Genomic DNA, 20,960 nt, shown 5'->3' on the forward strand with positions numbered 1-20,960 from the left:
ATTTCCTGTGATGAGCAGAATGCCCAAGAGACTGGGTGGAAAGCACCAAATACTACAAACATAAGAATGGTGTTGGCACAGTTTACTACCCAGCAGGGCCTGCATGACGCCTGTGGAGTATCAGAGAACCACTTAAAATGCTGCAGGGTAGCTGCTCTCTCATACTAGTCTAACACACCCATTTATTCATGCTCATAACTGATGACAAACTAGTATTACAAGATATTAGGATGTTTTCCTTTATGTTTGCTTGGGTACAGCAATACAAAATTGTTATTCAAATAATGAGTCACATGGCTGTCAGGATGGGAGGGACAGCATTTGTTGGCAGAGTAACATTTCTGTGCAGCATACCAGTGACATGTCTTTAGCACGAGAGGGTTCAATTTTGGAGCTTCTCAGCATTTTTTGTGTGTTGTTTTAGAGCTACTAGACATTGCATATTGCTTGACAGAAAGCTTTTGTGGGTGGTTGGGGGAGTTGCTACACAAGAACTGTCTCCTCAGTGAGAAATCAAGAACTATAAACTCTCAATGCTGATGCCAAAGCAACATATCCTCAGGAGCACTAGGCCAAGGACCACACTGGCAAACCAGGCTAACTTCCTGTCTTTTATTGACCCAGAGACCACATGGACTTAAACCTAGCATTTCACATTCTCCCTGCTGCATATGTTGGACTCTACCTTTTGTCTAATTTGGCTCCATACCTTAGCACAGACTAACCACCTCCACAGAGAAGTGAGACTTTGTGCTACTTGATCAATTCTGACACCCTGTCACTTTAGGAGTATGGCCAATTTTTTTGTTCCATTAAATCTGGCAGAAAAATAACACCCCTTTCATCCCAGCTGGCCTCAGCTATCAAGAGGGGCTGGAGAAAGCTGGGCTTATTCTGAGTGAGAGCAAATTCAACACTAAGGAACAGAAATGCAGGGCAAATCAGACACTGCAATTCCAATTATGTTCAATAAGAACTACCACATTTTCAAATTCTCAAATGGTGTCTGTTCACATCCAATGAACTCTCAAAGCTGGCCCAGAAGTCCAGTCCTGTTCAATTACTCTCACAGTCAGGTGCAACATACTGTAGTTTACTGAGCAACACACAGGAGGATCATATCAGAAGAGAGGGCTCCAGGGAGAGCTTATACTTAGGATACTTAGTACCTAAAAGGGGCCTCTTCCATGTGCTTTGAAAGCATGAAGGAAGCAGCAGCAAAATGGAAGGCTATAGTACTAACTTTTGTAACCAACTGCAATTTTCCCATTGGCACTCAGCAAATGAGCAAGGGGAAGCCAAGACTCCATAAAAATCAAGATTTGAAGCTAAATCTCCTGTGTCCAATTCCACTGGATTAGGTTTTCTTCCTTACTACTCTCCATTTTTTCTTTATTATTCTAGAAGTTGCCAACAACTAGTTTAAGAAAATATTCTCTGAAGTCCTCTGAATAGAGAGCAAAGACAACTGTTGATATGTTACATTCCATAATTAAAATTATTTCTTTCTTCCCTTCCCACCACAAATAGTTTTATTATACCAATCTCTCAGTACACTTTCACCTTTATTATTCTCCCTTTTCCTAGACATGACAGGTTTGTAGGACTGTTTAGATCTAGTCTTTTAAGGGACAGGAAACACATGCTGCACCAAACAGCTGTTGTATGTATAAGAAATTGTCAATCTAGGAAATCTTTAGTTTTACTTTCCTCCTTCCATGGCACACAGACCTTAAATCATTCACCACAGTAGTCAAGCATGAAACTTAAACTGATCTACTTACTCTGTCTCAAATGAAAGTACAGTGACAGAAAGCAGCTGTGAGGGTGTGCTTTTGTCTCCTCCTGTCTCCCAGGACTAGCAAGGATGGAAAAGTAGTATGTGAACAAAGAGCAAAAGGGCTGGTAAGAAAGGGAGTCCAAGGATGATTCAGAGTGATCTGAGCATCGCTGTGACAAGGAAAGTGATTGTTCTGAAACTCAGTTTTTTTTCCCCAGGCTGAAAATGCTGATTATAAAGCAGGCCTTTATACAAGCCCAGTAACTGCTACAATTAAATGACACACAACTTTCAGGGCCAAGTTCTTTACCCTGCAAGTTGCTAGCTATGTCAAGGAGGCTGGGGACCAATCATGGATATTAGCAAGGAAAGAAGGCTACTATGAACTTAAGAGGAAACACCTCAGACTACTGCAGGACGAAGCTTCAGTCATTGGATTGCAAGAAATTAACTTAAAGGGAAACTAACTAAGAAATTAACTTAACTGGAAAGCATGCAGTTATTTTAAAGGAAATTTAGGAAAGATGCATATGCTTGCATTTTGTGGAGAAGCTGCCTGTTCTGTGAAAGAACTGCTTGCCCTCTAAAGAGCAGAGTTAATAACCATCCCCAAAACAAACCTGTTTGTGTGATGCACTTATGAGCAATAAAACCACTGCATGTGCACAGTGAGAAAAATGAAAATCACTGCATCTGTATGTAGCATTTGGAAATACTCTTTCAAAAGTCAGATTTTCAAAATATACACATTTTCATACTTCAAAAACAGGGAGTAAAAACATTTTAGAACATAAAAAAAAAACCAAACCCAAGCCTCCCCCATCTGAATATTGTTATTTCTGGTTTTACAAGTTTTTATTTTTAATTAACTGCAGCAATCTAAAAATTCAAGTTTCTGGGCTCCCCTTTAAGAATTTGCATTTTTACTTCCCACAAGAGATACTTTGACTCTTTTATTCATCTTTGAGTCCACACATTACAAATGCAAGTATGTCAAACACACCCACTCTTCCTCTCCCATTTTAAGTTTCTGCTACATGTTTGGGTCTGATTTTCTCTACATCATATAAAAAGTCTCTAGACCAAGTGATAAAATATAGTCCTACTGTACTCATGGACACTTTTAACATACACATGGTACCTATATCTGTGGTCAGCAGGCAGGAATTTAAAGCACAGCAAGTTCACAGCACATCTGTTGATTTCACAAACACACATTCCTAGAAAAAATGAAAGACTAAAGGGTATGCAGAGAAAGAATCTTTATTGAAATATTGTAGTACCAAGCTTAAAAACTCTTTAAGATATACAAAACACCTTAAGATTCTTTATACCAATTCCTTCTACTTTACAAATACAGTGATGTGTGCAAAACTCTTAGATTTTTACTTGGGGAAATGGCTCATACAGATGAGAAAATCAAATGGCCAGTGCTATTTATTACAGCTGAGGTGAGGTTTTGTAAGAAGATGCATTTCTTAAAATTACATATGAAAAATACTCTAATTAAAAAAAAAGATATATATATAGAAGAGGTAAGGTAATTCAGAAGTGCTGAACAAGAAGGGATGTTACCACTGAGGCCCCAAGAAATCAGCCCTGCCCTTGTAGCAGTGTGTAACTCCAGGCTCACCCAGACCCAAGCTGCCAGGGCCCCCTCGTGGTCACGACATACATGATAATCGCAGATGCTCTTGTGCCTCACTGCACCTGCACATTTGTAAAATAAACTGAGCCAATGAAAGTGCCCCTGTCACCCCTGCTGTGACAGAGTGTGCCAGCAGACCTCAACTGGGGCACAAGAATCTTACACTCACTGCCCTGGAGTTTTCCCAGCCTTACTAAAGGCCGAGACACTTCCAGCACTTTTTCTGTGACACTGGACAGAAGTGAGCGCACAGGAAGCAAAGAACAGGACGTGCATATAGTTACAATCCACAATCCCACTCCCCAGCCTTCTATGGCTCAGGACTTGATACCATAACTGTGTCTTTACATTTAGCAGATCAATTTTTTTCTTGAGCTTGCCCAGTCTTTTTCTAAGGCCCGTCAAAGATTTTACCACTCCTACCTCCTGGATGAAAAGAGGCAAGAGGTGTTCTCATTAGAAGCAGTATTTTTCAGTTCTGCATGAAATAGATCCTTCCTCTCTAATACTGAAAGACTAAAGAACCACTACCATCTGCAAATCAGAAACAAGGATCTAACAGATTTTCATATGCCAGAAGCTTGCAAGCAGCTTGCTTATCCCAAAGAATAAATCTGCTCCTCTATTACAGAGGTCATACTAGTCCTTGCTTCAGGACAGTGCTACACCTCACAAAGCTCAGTGAAAAGAGACAAACAGTGATATCAGCATCATTAAGAAGTAAATGGTCTAAAGAGTGCCTCATTTGAAGGTAGTACACACTCAAGCCTCAACATGACCTTCCATTCTATTTGTTAAATGTGGGGCTCAGACATTTCTCCTTGGATGATTACCATGACGCCTCTCTATCAAAGCTATCTTTACATGGTTTAAATTAAAAAAAAGCCTTAGGTCATGTTTATCCCCATCAGTTAAATTGATACAGGTAATTTTGTAAATACCCTTCACTTCTCTCATTTATGAAATGGAATATTGCATTATAAAGCTAATGCAAACACCCTCTTAGAAATATGCCATAAATCCTTTAATTACCTATCCAGTTCAGACACAAACTTACTTCCAGATCTCCAGGTTAGATCCAAAATAAGAAGTTAGGTGCAGTTCAGATTCCAAAAATGTTAATTTTCCCTGTAAAACCCACACAGCATTTCTATGTTTTGGCTGTTTGTTGCACAACTTTTTAAAACTAGCAGATTTCCAAAATAACCAGGAACCTTTCACAGATGTGTTTTCAGCTCAGAATTGTAAGTACATTTTAAGCATTCATAATGCTCTCAAAACTGAGGATATGTTGGTGCTGCCAGATGTTACTGTGATGGTACACTGAGATTATTTACCTGGCATGCAAAAGAGCTGGAGCTCAAGCTATACCACTTAAAAATTTCAATAAACAAAAAACCCCCACCTAAATAGAACTCAATTGTTAGGGCACAACAAGGGACTTCATTTTCAGTCACTATCACAACTCAGAATGACAGAGAGATATCAGACTTGAACATGAAGACGTGTCCTGTTCTGATAAGCTGCAATAAGACTTTTCTTTCTCACTACCTAACTTAGCCCTCCCCTTTTTAAAAACAAATAAAAACCTTTTTGCTGACAGTATCATTCTTGGATGCCCACCTCCTTGTACACCATGTGAGAACAAACCACAAATTTATACATGAAAATTCTGTTTCTGCAGCAGAATGCCTGAAGTTAAACCAGTTTAGGAATGACTGAGCATTTAAGCCCTGCAGTTAGAACACTTGTGCTTTTACAAGTGTTTTCAAAATGAGGTGATAAGTCTTCTAACAGGAACATCAGCAAAATGTCAGGAGTCTTATGGGAATCCCATTAATATTTCTTCTGAACAGATGATTTAAATCATTATCTGGAAAACACAAGAAGTTGCACTTAGACAAATAAAAAACGGGACCTGATGACATAATTATCTGTTTCTAAAGTGTACATGGACAAATTGTTCTAAGTATTATCAGTAGGTAAAAGTGTTTATCCTCTAATTGAGTGCTGCATATTGCAAAATCCAAAAGCATTTGACTATACTAAAAACACTCTTCTAAGCTTAGTATCTCATAGGCCAATCTCATAAAATTACAGTAACTACAAATTCAGTACTTCTATTTAACCTAGTACCTTCTATTTAACCTGAGAAGCTTTCCAGCATTTTATAGCAGTTTTTTCAGTGTTCAGCAGATGTTACTCTATTTGCCAAACAATATCAGACTGCAAAATTGCTCTTACTGTTGATAGATCAATAATGACACGGGAAAAGTCATTATCTCCGTGGCAACAGAGTGGCGACTGTTGGAGGAATATTGCGCATGCTGCTGTGCTCTGACAGCCATGCCTCGGCTTCCTCACGCTGCTGCTCTCTCTGCAAGCCTGGTATGCCCAGGGTACCACAACCAAGGGCACCTCTTAGACTACAGAGGGTTAAACTACAGCTGTGGTTACATATATACTCACAAGGGCTTATTACATCTGAATCTGATGTCTTTATGTTACTTATTTTTAATGAACCATCCATTCGTAGAAATAGCTAGGACAAAATTCAGGAAGGCAAATATCACAGTGTTCTGCTCATAGCCCGATATTTTGTTGAAAGTAAACAGTTGTCTTTAAGAATAAAAAACTATCTTTCTTGTCAATAAATTTTTATTTAATTCCACTTTGACTCCTCAGAATCTAAAAGTGCCAGGAGTCTTTACACTTAATTAAAATATGAAGAGACCACATGGGATATTACACTTAACACTTGTTATGTCTTTGCATATTGAAACAGTACAGCAAATAGGAAAACATACTTTTGCTCTGCATAAGTTACTGCAGTTCCATCTAGCAAAAATAGGGCTTTTTTTTTTCATACTGCAAAACCTTCACCATGTTAATCACAACATATTAACCACAGAAAACACACACTCCTCTGTATCTTGATCACCATGGCTGAGTCTGCCTTGTGATGTTTTGTTCAAAGCAAAACATACCAACTCACAAAAAAAGATGGTGTTCAACAGCAACATAACATATGAACTTTGCCTTCAGATTAAACACGGAAAGTACTTTCTCATAAATACATCTACTTTTAAACACTGCAGCAACACTGTACTTATTCATAACCTATTCACATGGGATGACAAAGGGCAAATTTGCAACAATTCCCTTTGGAATCTGTTCTTAATAAATTTAAATAAAAGGCAACAGAAGTGATCCTGCGGATGACTTAAAAAAATTAAAACAAAGGTATCACTCAAGCATCAGCTGGACTCCATAAAAAACAAGAATTAGGCAAACACTTTTCTGAATGCTGAAAACAAGCTGGTGCTGTTTACAAAGCCCTCACAAGAACAGAACTGGATAGTAAAAGTTCTTTTCCTCAAAAATGCAAATAAGACAAATGCTCATTAATTTACCAAGAGTCCAGATACTACAGCTGCAATATAAATTAGCTCTCAAAATACACTGTGACTTGTTATTTGCGAGAGACTGTATTTTAGTACAGAGGAAAACTCTAACATTTTCTTCTACTTACAGGATAGGCCCTGCTGCTTTAGGAGACCGCCACGCTCTGCGCCAAGTTCTTGGAAAGAATAGGGCATCTGCCCAGGAGGCCGAGCAAAGCTGGCTGCACAGGCGGCCGTCTGCAGGACACGTTCCAATCCAGCACTTCTCTGGCTAACACCAGGCAGTCCTGCCTTTGCTCCAGCACCGACTGAACCATCCTTTTGAGCAGGCAGCCAGCCCAAACTAGCTCCCGTTTTTCCATCCCGCTGCCACCCCTGCCAGCTGCTCGGGTGACAGGTCAAGCTGTGCAAAACTACTCGAGTCTCCCCTCTCAGCACCAAATTCGAGCATGCAAAGCACCGCTAGTTTCTTAGGGACAAACCGCCTGCTTTATCCCATCAAAAATCAACCAAACCCGGGCAACTGAACGCAATCAAATCGGTGCCCAGACACAGCCAAAGCCAGGAAGGCGACAGACCCATGCAGCACGTTGCCAGCTGCCCACATCCAGCCCCGGCCGCCTGCACTGTCCGAGAGCGGCCGCCCGCTGCCTTCACCTCGCACAGCCGCTATCCCCCAGCGCAGCCCGGCTCCATCGGCCCCTTCTCCACGGACTCCCCTCGATCCCTAGACAGACCCAGCCCGAGGGAGCTCCACCACCGCCTGCACCACCAAAGCGCCGGCGGGATAAAACCGAGACCCCGCTCGAAGGCCGGAGGCGCCGACACGGCCCGGGGGTCTTCGAGGGGCCCCTCCCCGCGGAGCCGGCGGTGCGGGCGCGGGAGGGAAGCGCGGCCCGTCCATCCCGGCGATGGCGCAGGGCCCGGCAAGGAGGAGCCGCACCCCACGCGTGCGACCGGCACCCGGAAGCGGAAAGCGCCTCACGCCAATGGCCCGCTGATCTCCGAGCATCCCGAGGAAAGCCCCGCCCCGGGACAGCCTGACCAATCGCGCCCGCGGCGGTGTGAGATTGATAGGTCCCTCTCCCAATGCAGCCGCAACGGCTCTATTCTATCCACTAGGAGAGCGGAGCCACCTCAGGGTTGCTGGGCGGGACAGATCTCGCTGTATCTCAGCGCTATTGGCTGTGGGTGCTGATTGGCGGCTTTCTGCGCCTATGCGGAGGAAGCTGGCCGGCGGCCCGTCGCGCCGTGCGCCAATGGGCGGAGGTACGGGCGCGGTGCGGCGGTGCCAGCGGCGGGGCGATGAGCGCGGCGGTGCGGACGGGCTGGCGGATCGGGGCCGCCGCCGCCGCCGCTCTGCGGGGCCGGGCCGGGCGCCCGCTCAGCCAGGCGGCCGGGGAGGGCGGCGGGGCTGAGGGCGGCAGCGGCGGCGGCGGCGGCGGCTCGGGGTCGCGAGAAGCGGTGGAGCGGCTGGTGCGGGAGCACCCGGTGGTGGTGTTCATGAAGGGCAGCCCGGCGCAGCCGCTCTGCGGCTTCAGCAACGCCGTGGTGCAGATCCTGCGGCTGCACGGCGTGGAGGATTACCGCGCCCACGACGTGCTGCAGGACCCCGACCTCCGCCAAGGTCAGCGCCGGGCCGGGCCGGGGTCACCTCTGGGTGCCGCCTGCCGGGGCCTGTGCAGCCCGAGCCGGCTCCTGGTGGGGCAGAGCCGGGGCCGCTTCCCGTGTGGGAAGGGCTCTCGGGAGCCGCCGGCAGGTCGGGCTTGTCTTAACGCCCCTGCCCCTTGTCCCACCTGTAACTTGCCTATTCTTGCTTTGTGCGGTGGGCTGGGTTGGGCTCTGTTCTGTTTTAACGAGGCCAGCATCGTGGGGAGAAGGGCTGGGGAGCTGGGGAAGGGTCTGAGCCCATGTCCTGTGAGAAGCGGCTGAGGGAGTTTGGCGGAGTTTAACCTGGAGGAGTGCTGTGCTGCACGGCACGGGTGGCCTTATTATTCTCTACAGTTACGTGAAAGGAGGTTGTAGCCTGGTGGGGATCGGCCTCTTCTCCCCAATTGGACGAGAGGACAGTCACAAGTTGTGCCAGGGGGGCTTTAGGTTGGATACTGAGAGGAATTCCTTCACAAGAAAGGGTGATGGGCTGCCCAGGGAGGTGTTGGAGTCACCGTCCCTGGAGGTTAAGGAAAGACTGGATGTGGCATGTAGTGCCATGCTCCAGTTGACAAGATGGTGTTCAGTCATGGGTTGGACTCGATGGTCTCACAGGTCTTTTCTAAACTAATTAATTTTGTGATTCTGTTTGGGTGTTAGAACTAGAAGTATGTTGCAGAGATGTGCCATTGAAGTTGCTGCCCAAACGCCCTGGTTTGGATTTTGTGACCCTCCCCGTGCTCGGGAGGTCTCAGTTATCAGCAGAGAGCAGCTGTGTGTGCAGGTGATGATTGGAGATCAGGCTCTTTGTGCCATGCTGCCTCCCTGGTTCAGAGATAGAGGGCTGCATTAAAGACCTCTGAAGTACTTTGTAATCAGGTTTGTCTTCCCTGTGAACAGTATGGTGAAATTGCATGTATGGCTTTGACTTGTACTACTTCATTCCCAGCTGCTACTGCCTGCTGGGATTCTCTTGATAAAGTACAAGTTTATGCTACTTATTTGCACAAGATGTACTTAGTAATAGTTTCACCATTAGTGCACAAGTGGTAGTAGCTATTCTATATAAAGTTTATTTGCCAGTTGTGAAAAGCTAGTAATCTGTTCTGGTAATGCTTTTCATCTTTCCCTCTTCAATGCCCATAGCTGACTGTTGAGGTTCTATGTCGTTATTTGAGAAACTTCTAAAACAAAAGATATATATATACAGGTACATAGTAATTAGTCTTGTAGGTGTGTGGCATTAACATTCTCCTGCCCAGAATACACTAAAATGTGCTGTAAAGCCATGTGCTGGCATGTATCAGGTGACTTTGTTCTCCTTTGTGTTTGGTGTCATCTGACTAACTCAATTCTTCATTAGCTCTTAGCTAAAGCTGAAAGTCCTTGTTTGCTTTTCAATTCACTACTGTAATAGTTGGTATGGTGTAAAAGCTTAGATACTGGAATTTCTGTGTAATTACATTTTTTGTTAATGAAGGTTGGTTTTGTTCAAGTAAATCTTCCTCTGCCTTTGCAAGTGAACAAATCATGGTAATTTTCTAAACTTTGTGTATATATCTGAATTTATTACTTGTACAGTTTACTAGGACAAACTCTTACTTCTTCCCACAACTCATAAATTAAAAGGAGGAAACAAAACCCTGAAATCTAGCCATTAGCATTTTACTTTTGGTTGAAGGGGCTTTTGTGAGCCTCTGAATGAGCAGTGCATTTATAAGTTATAGTCTCTGAGCACTTGACCATATGAATAGATAGTATTTTCTTTCTATGTAACTTAAATTTTTCCTGCACATGAACTCGGGCTTGTGCTAGGTAGTGAGAGAGGTTATTGCCCTCCTGAGCTTTAAATTGAAATTAGTGTCTTGATCCAGCTCTCCAGTGTCTAAGCTACATAGAATGCAGTTTCAGTGTACCCTTGCACAATATCCTACTGGTTCTCAGGTGCTTAAAGAAGTTGTTCTGTTCCTTTCCATGCACCAGCTTTGGCACCTGCCCAACTGTGCAGAGGGCGAACTCAATTTATTAGCTGGATCATTGGACCTGCAAGCTGAAGTAGCAGTTTGTACTGAGCTGAGTGCCAGAGCCAGCATGAAGAAAGGAGCTTTGAAGAGTTGGGGAGCAATACAGCTGTTTTCAAGGGCAGCAGAATTCTTGTACTGCTTCAACTGTATTACCTAAAAAGGCAGGGTGTGCCTGCTTCTGTGGCTAGCAATCTCTGGCAGAGGAGAGGACAAGGCTGCTCAAAGTTGTAATTCTCTAAGTTGCCAACTGTATTTCAGCAGTGACTGTCTGAAGGCCAGGATCTGCCCTCAAGTGCCAAAGAGATAGGCAGCATGTGAGCCTTTGCTAGGCTGTCTCTGTGAATGTATCTGCACTGCATGCATGGGGGCTAGTGAGGGGGTGTGGAATCTTTAGCTGTGAAAGTATCAAGTTCATCAACAAAAGACTGATCTGCAAGGAGATTGCTGTATAAGAGCTGGCCATAGCTTTGTGTTCACCTGAACCTAACTCAGTGTTTGAATATAAGTGTGCTTATACATTTGTAGTAGGGGCAGGCTGTTGGAGAAAGGGTAATTCAGGCATGTCTGGATTGCTTGTTGGTTTCTTGCCTGTATCTATTGAAACACCTTATTTTTAGCTAGTTATAGTTCAATTGGTGAAACTACCCCGTGCTAAAATACAGCAAGCTGTAAAGCTGGAACAGCTCCCCTGCTTGCCTCTTTATCTAAAACTCAGATCTGTGAAACTTACTAAACCGAAGTTAATGGTATTTCACATTATCTGTCTGAACTTGAGCTGAAGATACACTTCCCTGACACAAATCCTTCCTTATCAAAGATGGTTTAAGAGACCTTGGCAGTCTCTTGGGCCCCCTGACAATTCAACTTTCTCTAAGCTGGCTCTCAGCTGATAGACAGTGTTAGACTGATCCCAGTCACTGAGGCAGAGAAGTTTGGGATTACTTACTGAATAATTGGTGGTTTAAACTGTTGGGGTAGTTCACCCTCAGATTATTTTCTTTGCTGTCTCTACATTATCTAAGCATGGCATGCTGCCAATCAGGTATTCCTGATCCTTTCTCCCATCCTGGGCTAGCCTTCCCTCAGTAAAGCTTGTATCAGTGCTAATGGTACTCAGGCTTTGGAATAGGCTGCACAGGGAAGTGTTGGAATCTCCATTCCTGGAAGTGTTTGTGGATCTGACACTTGGGGATGTGGTTTACTGGTAAATGATGGTGCTGAGTTAACAGTTGGATTCTGTGATCTTAGCGGTCTTTTCCAACCTTAATGATTCTGTGATGTCCACGAAAACGTGTTGCTTTTCTGGAGCAAGTATGGTAGGAATGAGTGTTGCTTCATTCAGTTCTTTGATGTGGCCCATCCTTCATTAGTGCTAGTGCTACCAGGAGAGGCTGAGAATTGGTAACTGGAGCTGGGGAGAGGGTGGGAGTGTGCTCATTTCAGTAGCTCTTTGCACCGATCCTGGTTTCACAGTTACCTTAAATGTGCTACCACAGCTATCTGACTCAGCCCCTGACTTGTGGAGTGTGTTTTTCCAAAGTAAACAGTGGTTCAGATCAGAAGCTGCAGCTTCTGAAGTACAGCAAGGAGCCAGTCTGCAGAGAGGGGGGATGGAGATCCCTTGGGATCATCACAAATGTGCATCCTGAGTGCAGCAAGCATAGCCCAGGCTACCTTGCTTTAACAGCACTGCAGAAGTGTCAGTGACTGCTGCACTGAGGTGAGGCTTGGGTGCCCAGTGGAGGGAGTGTTCAGTGTGTGACCTGGGAGAGCCCCAGCACAGAAGCATTTAAAGTAGCTTGTCCAGCACGTGAAATGTAGCACACAAAGCAGCTGAGCTTGATGGTATTCTTTTTTTTATCTGAAGCTGGATAGGTCCTTGAAAGTACTATAAGTGCTTGTATGTGTGTGCAGTTGGGTCCTTGAAGAAAATATTTCTGTGAAAGAATTATTGGTGTAAATATTACCTTGGAATGCTCATTAGCAGTAGGTTTATTATGCAGAGCCCTTGGTTTTCAATTCATGTCTAGCATTGCAGTATCTTAAGAAAAATGAGCCCTTTCATGTCTGCAGTGGCTCTTTGACCAGAGTCATCCTAAAGCATGTCTTAATCATGGAACACAGTTTTTCATTGAAACTTTGATGAGTTAAAAAATATTTAGGATAGTTTAGGCAGTTTTGAGTACTCAAAGGCCAAAGGGCATTTAGGAAAATATTTCTAAGTGCAAGTTGACATCAGAGCTTAGAAGTTCTGCAAACTAAGGAAGAAGTTACAAGTGATGATGATGGAGGTTAGCTGGTTATGGTTTCTCTGTGGCCTTGATTTATATGCTAAACTTTCTATTTTGGGCTTATGAAACATTGGTTGTCCATGCACAAAATCTGAAGTCAGAATAAAATCTTTTAGCTGACATATGTAGTGGTTAGGAATACTTAATCACAACAATCTTTTTTTTTTTTTTTTAAAGTTACTATTATTTTAGTGTATTTTTAAAGCATGTTGTATTTTGCTAGGGGGAATTATTAGCTATATTGCATCTTTTATACATTAAAGTAATAAGCCCTTTGTATATTTTTGCACCTACACATTTATTAAAAAAGAAAGTAGTTTAAGTTCCAAAAAAGCAAGCATAATTTCCTTACATAGTTATTTTTTTAACTCGAGTATTTTGGGTTTTGCCTTTTTTGTCTCTAGACACTAAAATGTTTTCTAAGTGGAAAACAAGTTCTCTTGTGCTCTCAGCTACTCAGGTCTAATATTTGTTGTTGGGGGATTGGCTTCCAAGGTGAGTGGACTCTGATGTTCTGAAAAGGTTCCTCTCTAGAGTTCAGTTTGCTATATGGGCTTTCATGCCTTTGGTAGAAAAATTCCAGGCACTGCATGTTGAAAATAAATAAAAATGTTGAATTCAAAATTTGTCATCTAATCAAATTTTTGTGGTTGTGTTACAAAAATAGGCAGCAGTAGGTTTTAGCTATTTCCTCTGCCACAGAAATAAGGGCTTTGTGTGAAGGGTCATTTAAAAAGTGGCAAATTAGATACGAAGATTCTTCTGTATAATTTTTTTGTGTGATGTCTAATTGCAAGCTGGTTTCAGTGTGTATCAGCTGATCAGTTTATATTTTGGGTGGTTTTACATTTGTCTTCTGTGAAGTATAGTTTTAAACTTTAATTCTGTACTTCATAATTGTGACTTGAGCTGTGTTTTGTTAAATGAGTACTTTTAAAGAGACTTCAGCCTTTGTGCCCCTCCCATGTGCTGTAAGGTCTGGCATTGAAAGATAAAGCATTTTGAAATTCATAGGGCCTCTACAGGGGCAAATGTACCTTGCAATTGAAATTGCAGGAATAAGTGAAGCTGTATGAGTTCAGTAAGAACATAAAATATTTTAAAGTCTCTCTGGGAAATATAGCAGAAAGTGAACAGTTCTCAATATTTTTCAATACTTCGCATTTCTGTAATTGATTGAAAGAGTCATGTTTTCTTGTTGGGAGCAAAAAGAGATGCAATGTTTTTCCAGTTCCTGCTTGAAGTCAGTATAGGAGCTGACTCCAAATCTTTTAACCCACATCTTTGAGCTGGGGTGAGAAACAAACCTAACTCTAACATAGTGGGTTTTTTTTTTGTGTTAGTGCTCCTGTTACATAGGTATCCTTTTGCCTTTATGGGAAAGAAATCCAAATATCAGTGGTAGATTCAGGTGGAAACAATGCATTCCTTTAAAAATACCATTCTATTAGGAGAGGAGAGAAATCTCTAATAATTTTTCTTTTCTTATTCAGGAATAAAAGACTACTCCAACTGGCCTACCATCCCACAAGTGTACCTCAATGGTGAATTTGTTGGTGGCTGTGATATACTCCTCCAGATGCATCAGAATGGAGATCTTGTGGAAGAGCTGAAGAAACTAGGAATCCGTTCAGCACTTCTGGATGCAGAGAAAGACCAAGAGAAAAAGTAAAATGAGCAAAAAAATAGCTGTGACAGGAATACAGCAAATCTCCAATAAGAACTTGTTACCCATAAAGCCTTACATACTTTAGGTGGAGGAAGGCATCTCTCTGAACTGACACTAAGTGAATGTCTCTTAGCTCATGGTAAATGTAGTGATCTTGGTATTTTGATTTATGGGTATTGTGAAAATTTGAGTATAACCACTGCACTGTAAAGCAAACATTTGTGAACATTTGTGTTTTTAAAAAGTTCACTTCTAAAAGCACTCTTCTTCATTGAGGTGGGAGTAAACCAAAAGAACTAATAATATTTTTATGGATTTTATGTGTGTGATTCTCTGTTCTTTAATACCTGAACCTATACAAACAGCATTTGCATTCCCTTGCTTCTCTTAAAAAAGCATTAAGTAATAGTGCATCTGTTTTTCTGTTTAATTCCTGGTGATGAGAGTTCCCCAGAGCCTGTAAAACCTGTGTAATCACATACAATATAGGAGAAAAACAGTTTTCCAACAATATAGGAGAAAATAAGATTATATGAGAGTGCATGAAATATACTTTTATTCCAAAGGGTAAAAATAAACAGAACTTGTACAAATACATATGCAGTGGTCATTATTACTTTGTAACTTTCTGATGGCTTTTAAAACTGCTAAGAATCGTGCCTAAATATTTTATAAAAACCTTTTCTACCTCTTGCAAAACAGCTTTCCCCCCTGCTTATATACCTTGTGTATGGCAGTTCTATGTCAGTGCTAAAATGTGGGAATTGTTTAAGACTTCAGTATTCTAGCTTGAAATAGTACAGGAGAATACTTCAGTTATTACTGTAATCTTGTATTATTTGCTTGTTATCTTTTTATATTTGTTCTGTTTCCAAGTGTCTTCTCCTGACTGATGAGCTCAGGAGAATATAGTCTTCAAACATGGGATTTACAGATTAAATGTTCATGTGGGTAAGATGAGTGCAGCAGAGAGGTTACTGAATAGATAAATAATTCTTTGTGAAAAGTCTCTGAAATGTTCTGTACCTACCTAACCACATTTCTCTAAATGAAAACAAATTATATTAACCAGTGTAGCTTCAGCTCTACAACAATACTGCTAAGGTTAAAGGCTAACCAAGCTATTTTAAAATGCAGTTTAATTATTACAGACCAGTCTGCATGTGAATTAGGCAAATGGTTGGAAATAAAGTGTGTTTTATGTTCATTGTCTGCCGTAGTTGCTCTTTATTTTAAATGTCTAATGAAACTGATATTACTTTTGATTTGAAGCCTAAGATGTTTTCCCCTGCACAGGATATAAAATGTGTTCTGGAGAAAGAAGGAAATTATGAATGGTCAGTGAAAGACGAGAACAGGACTGGAACCTGTAGACAGAAGATATTTGATGCAAGTTCTGGTTCTAAATCTCTCCCACCCACTTGAGCAAGCAATGGAGAAACTATACTAGAACATTCTGCACAGGAGTTTCCACCCTGATAACAGTAAGCTTACTGTATAGCTGTAATGCAGTCAGGGTCAGTAGGATTAAATACAGCATGTGTGTTGTGTGTATTCACGTGGTCACCACAGCAAGTCTGAGGAGGTCACTATGTAGGAGGAAGTTCCACTTGGGGCAGTCACTCGTGGATGTAAGTGGATGGAGGTGTAAGTGCAAGATTTCTTCTGTTCATGTGCCACATCACATCATGCAGAGCTTAAGGTATCAATGAAGGTTTGTTCTGAGCATTTGAATTCAGATTAAATGAACTTTCTTATGGCTACTTCCAAGTAGATTTTGCCATTCTGAATGTAAAACAAGTTTTACATTCTCTAAACAACATGTTTAGAAAAAGAAGTAAATTTCAAAACTCTTTGGTTATTTGTGTCAACCTATTGAAATGAATGTACCCAGTAAACAAAAAGGTAATGAAGAAAACTTAGTTATTTTCTGTTTGAATAGTTAACTCTTAGTCTGACTACTAAATAAATCTATTAAAAAAAGAATCCCCCAAATTTGCTGTTGCATAGCTCTCTAGTTTTTTGCACAAGCTAAATATTTTTCAGTAATATCTGCCAGCAATTTAACATAAAGGGAACTTCAGCATTGTCAGGTGGCTTTATCCTCTATGCATCAAATTTTTTCTCCCAGCATGAGTTCCTGCTTTTAAAAACCATGGAAGTTTCTACTTTCTCTACTTTCTTCCCCTCTTTATATTTTAGTTACTTGATTAAACCTTTGTATGACATACATAGTAGTGTTTATATCAATCTCTACCTTACTGGAACATTATTATTGAGCAAGTAAAAGCAACAGTGATTCCATAAAGTGTGTGTGACAAAGGCACAGTGGGGAATGAAATTGTGACTTCTGCCTGCATCCCCATGCAAGCTGTACATTTCCAGCCAACGTGTGCATGAGTGGTTGTTCTACATTTATAAAAACGATCGTGTTAAACCAGCTGCAATAAAAGAATTACCATCTACTTAAATTGTAAACTTCAGATGCTCACAAAGAACTTTATTCTGTGGTTGGTTAAGAGTATTTTCCCCAAGAAACTAGTTCTAAGGAAACATTTTAGAAGATGGGTGGTATTGTGCACTCTGCTCATCATCCTCTGCTGTCCCTCAAACTAGAGGCAAAAGGGAGCCTGTGCTTCCAATCCCAAAGGGATGCCACAGATAAACTGACTTCTTTGAGAAAGAAACCCATGCCTGTCTTGAGGAAAGATTTACACCTGCTTTTCTCCTGCTCTTGTGAAGTGGGGGAGGGTAACTGTTAGTACTGGAGTATGGGGTGACAACCAGTGAGTGCACTGAGCTAATACTGGGGGCTGGTGCCAGCTGGAAGGATCCATGAGGAATCCTTGGTCAGGAGGGTGTGGTAGGTTCTGCAGAGAAAAGGGAGACTTTTTTTCTCCCCAGGAGGAGCAGCTTGTCACAGGAGGTGAGGGAGGGCATGGGGGAAGTTGCTACAGCTGCTTGTTCTGTCTCTGGTGAGATGCTGCTGCATCCATCTTGGTTGGATTGCCCTGCTGAGAGCTTACAGTGAAATAGTTGTGAATGCACATAAACTTATGTGGGATTGTTACTCTGTTGTAGGGTTGTGGTATGAACATTTGCCAAACTGGAAACCATTACTGTAATTATTTACATTTTATTCTGAGGATGCCCGTGGTGTTGCTGTTGTGTTAAAAGGCTGAACTGAGTGAGCCAACCTATCCACCAGATCATAAATTAAGATAATCTTTTGTATTTGCTAGCACTTCACACCTCTTTGATATGAAAAAAGGTGCTTTGGTTTAAGCAAATGAGATTGTTCATATTTCAAAGCTGATCTACTGTCTTAAACCTTCATCAAAGTATAAGGTTTCTTTGCTCATTTTGAACTGGTCCTGGTGAGGAGCAGAAGGGAAGCAGGTTGCAAACACTTGCAAAATTGTGCTGCTAATTTTGTGTTGGGAGCATTAAAATCAATTAACACAAAAGTTGTTTTCCTGAGAAAACAGCTGTTAACAGCTCAGGGCATATTAACAGGTTACACAGCAAGTGTATTACTCAGCCCTAATGACTTGCCTTAATTTTGCTAGCAAATGTTTGGACATGGTCAATATTCTTCATTGCTTGTCTGCTCTGAAAAAGTAACTTTATACCATCTAAATGCCCTGAAATACTTAAGTGCCTTTATTTTAGGTCTCACAAACATGTAGGCTTATTTTCATGTTCTCACTGACTTCTCTGGTTCTCTTTAAAAAGTAGGCTAGAAATCTTTGGCATGACTTTTCTGAGAGTCTGTCAATACTAACAAAGTGCATAGAAAACAACCAAGCTTGAGAACATGAAATCGGTACCAAGGAAAATCTCTGCTGAGTTTTCACCAAGAATTCCAGTAAGACCCTGGCAATGCCTGCATCTAAGAAAGGCAATATTAAAGAGCAGAGCTGGCAGCCTGATCAATAAATCCCTGTCTAATCTGATTTGCATGTCTCTTCTGAAAAAAACAGATATTCTTACATAGGGTTGTTCAATATCCTTATTACAGGATTGTGGGAGAAAAAACCACTCATTAGTTACAAGAGAGGTGTCACCTGTAAGTTAAGGAATCTGTGAGGAAAGGTGGAAAGACAATAAGGAAAGGTAAAGAGAGTGGAAAGGGTTTGGGTTGTTAATGGAGCTGGGTGATAGGTCAAGTTTGCTTTTTGTCTGAAAGAGTTTGAGATGAACACACTGCTCTGTAAAGGGTTGTGGTTCATTATCTGGTTTTGGCTTTTTCTCTGGGATGCTGTTTGTTTCCTTTAATAGCTCTGTCAAAGCAGTGCTATCTCTGATGTGACCCGATCATGGCTATAGAAATCCTCACTGATTTAACTACTTGAGGCCTTTCCTGGAATCTCCCAGGGAAAACGGGTTTTATTTACACAGAAAATAGGACTAAAATGGCTAAGTGGATCCAGGATTTATTTTCAACAATTTTTTTTAATCATCCAGCTTCTTGTTATGCCTTGTTTCTCTGGAAGTAAAAGGAGTAGGCCAAGAGCAAAGGTTTTTTTTAGAAAGGCCATGGTATTCCATAAAATCCATGGTAGTCATAGGATGTAACTGAGACGAATGCACAGTGCTGTATGTAATCAACAAGCATTTGTATCTTCCCAACTTTTGAGGATCCCATCTTAATTGGACTGTAGAAATGCTGGCAGAATAGCAGGCTGATGGCTTATACTCCCCTTTCAAGAAGAAACAAAGCCTGCTAAGGGTGACTTTTATTCTCAATTGACATTAATGTTTTAAGACGTTTAGAATCAGAGTAAATAAACAAACATCCTTAAAGATGGAGGAAGTCACTAGAAACGTTTTTCTAGCTGTAGAAATACATTACAATCTCCAAAGGATGTTGTTTACCTTAAGTATGTGCAGGTGGTGATGGTTTATAATTACCTAAGAAGAATCCAAAGGTGAAGTTCAATATGAATTTTGAAACAACTTTGCCATTAAAAGATGTTAATTTAGCGAACAACAGGGAAAATTATTTTTTTCTTTTCATTGTTGCAGCAGTTTTACATAAAACTCCATGAGACTGCTCCTGCACAGGTGCAGGAATGTGTGTCTGCATTTATAGCTACCCTCCCAAATTAAAGCTTCCATGAGGGACCTACTTAGCATCTTCTAAAGATGAGCTTCTATAAAATTTTGCCAGGCATTTAACAGTAAATTAAGTTAAAAGGGGCTTTGGATGAGTATTGAATTAAAAAAAAAAAAAAATCGTTGATTTAAACTTATTTGGCTTACTATATAAGCACAGCCTTCAAAGCGTGAAGGATTTTATGTACAATTTAGCCTCAAAACAGTGAAACAAATCTTCACTTTGCAGACTAATGAAAACTGAAATACAGAAGTGATTTGTTGCTTTAATGGTAATAACTATAGAGAGAATAAAGTTTTGGAGCCTTTAGTCTTAAACCTCTGGCCTAGTGAGTGAAAACCACTTGCTTTTACAGGGTGTATCTCAACAAGCACACTACAAGGGATATATCTTTGAAGTACAATTCATCAGACAGGATTTCCCCATTGAATGGTAATACTATGAAATCTACTGTTTCTGCTCTTTTCCATCACTTCACTTGCCTAAGGTCTAAATAGCTCTTCAAATAGGTTTTTTTTTTTTTTTTTTTTCTGGAAGTTAGTTTGTAAGAAGCAGCACTCCAAAAGAGGGTGTGCTCCATGAAGACTGGGTACATATTTAAACCTTCACAGCTCAGGAAGGGAGCAGATTTAGGACTGGTATTCAAGAATGTGCTGTGCTGCAGATGTAAAAAAATATACAGATTCTAGAATTCTTCAGTATTTCATTTATTTGTTCATCCATCCATGATACTTCGCGAGAGACAAGCAATAGGATTTGAAAGGGAAGATTTGCAAAAATATTGATAGAGCCTGAAAGGAAAACAAGCAAACTAAACGCATTGATGACAGGGGAAGCTGTGGAGGGTCTTCCCGGGAGATGCTCTGAGATGAGCGGCCGGGGCCACCCAGGAGATGGTGCTGTTGGACCGGGAAAGCGGCACAGCCCTGACCCAGAAGCATCGTTCAATGCGGTCCTCCCTGTTTTCCATCTGTGTTGCATGTTACTCTTTGGGGTCCTGGCTTTCTTTAGGGAGAAGAAGGTGTCGGTGTTAACCAGGTGCGGTGTGCGATGCCAGTCCCAGCCAGCCAGCCCTGCGCGCTCGGTGGAGATGACGGCAGCGCTTGAAGGCGATGTTTCTCGCCGGGACTGCGTGGCTGGCGAGCTGCTAACGCCGAGGCGGGGAGCAGCTTCACAGCTCGCTGCCCTCGCCGGAGCCGCCGCCTGAGCAGCGCTGTGCCCCGGCCGGGCGCTCGCAGCCGCGCCTGGGGCTGCGGGGATCGCTGTCCGCCGGCTCCCGACAGCTCCTGCCCTGCCAGCTCCCTGCCAGCTCCTGCCCTGCCGCTCCCTCGCCATCCCCGGCGGCCCGTCCCGCACACGTGCTGCCCCAGGTAAG

General features: G+C 42.0%; 2 protein-coding genes, 1 long non-coding RNA gene and 1 other non-coding gene across 4 annotated transcripts in view; 2 read left to right on the forward strand and 2 right to left on the reverse strand.

Moving 5' to 3' along the window:
* Positions 1-3,027: 3,027 nt before the first annotated feature.
* Positions 3,028-7,823, reverse strand: LOC130254306 (uncharacterized). Its single transcript, XR_008840674.1, has 2 exons — positions 6,961-7,823; positions 3,028-5,301 (listed from the first exon to the last, which is right to left on the reverse strand). It is a non-coding gene; the product is annotated as an uncharacterized LOC130254306 (long non-coding RNA).
* Positions 5,595-5,863, reverse strand: LOC130254569 (small Cajal body-specific RNA 13). Its single transcript, XR_008840758.1, has one exon. It is a non-coding gene; the product is annotated as a small Cajal body-specific RNA 13 (non-coding RNA).
* A 291-nt stretch (positions 7,824-8,114) lies between the features above and the next one.
* GLRX5 (glutaredoxin 5) lies at positions 8,115-15,671 on the forward strand. Its single transcript, XM_056493488.1, has 2 exons — positions 8,115-8,459; positions 14,291-15,671. Exons 1-2 carry the CDS (start codon positions 8,138-8,140, stop codon positions 14,467-14,469), a joined length of 501 nt encoding a protein of 166 aa, XP_056349463.1. The 5' UTR covers positions 8,115-8,137; the 3' UTR covers positions 14,470-15,671.
* A 5,028-nt stretch (positions 15,672-20,699) lies between these two features.
* TUNAR (TCL1 upstream neural differentiation-associated RNA) overlaps positions 20,700-20,960 on the forward strand; it is a 150,845-nt gene continuing 150,584 nt past the window's right edge. Inside the window, exon 1 of the mRNA XM_056493907.1 lies at positions 20,700-20,955. The gene's annotated coding sequence lies outside the window, so the exon portion shown is untranslated. The remainder of the gene's footprint in view (positions 20,956-20,960) is intronic.

The sequence above is a fragment of the Oenanthe melanoleuca genome, chromosome 5 (assembly GCF_029582105.1).
Source record: "Oenanthe melanoleuca isolate GR-GAL-2019-014 chromosome 5, OMel1.0, whole genome shotgun sequence".
NCBI lineage: Eukaryota > Metazoa > Chordata > Aves > Passeriformes > Muscicapidae > Oenanthe > Oenanthe melanoleuca.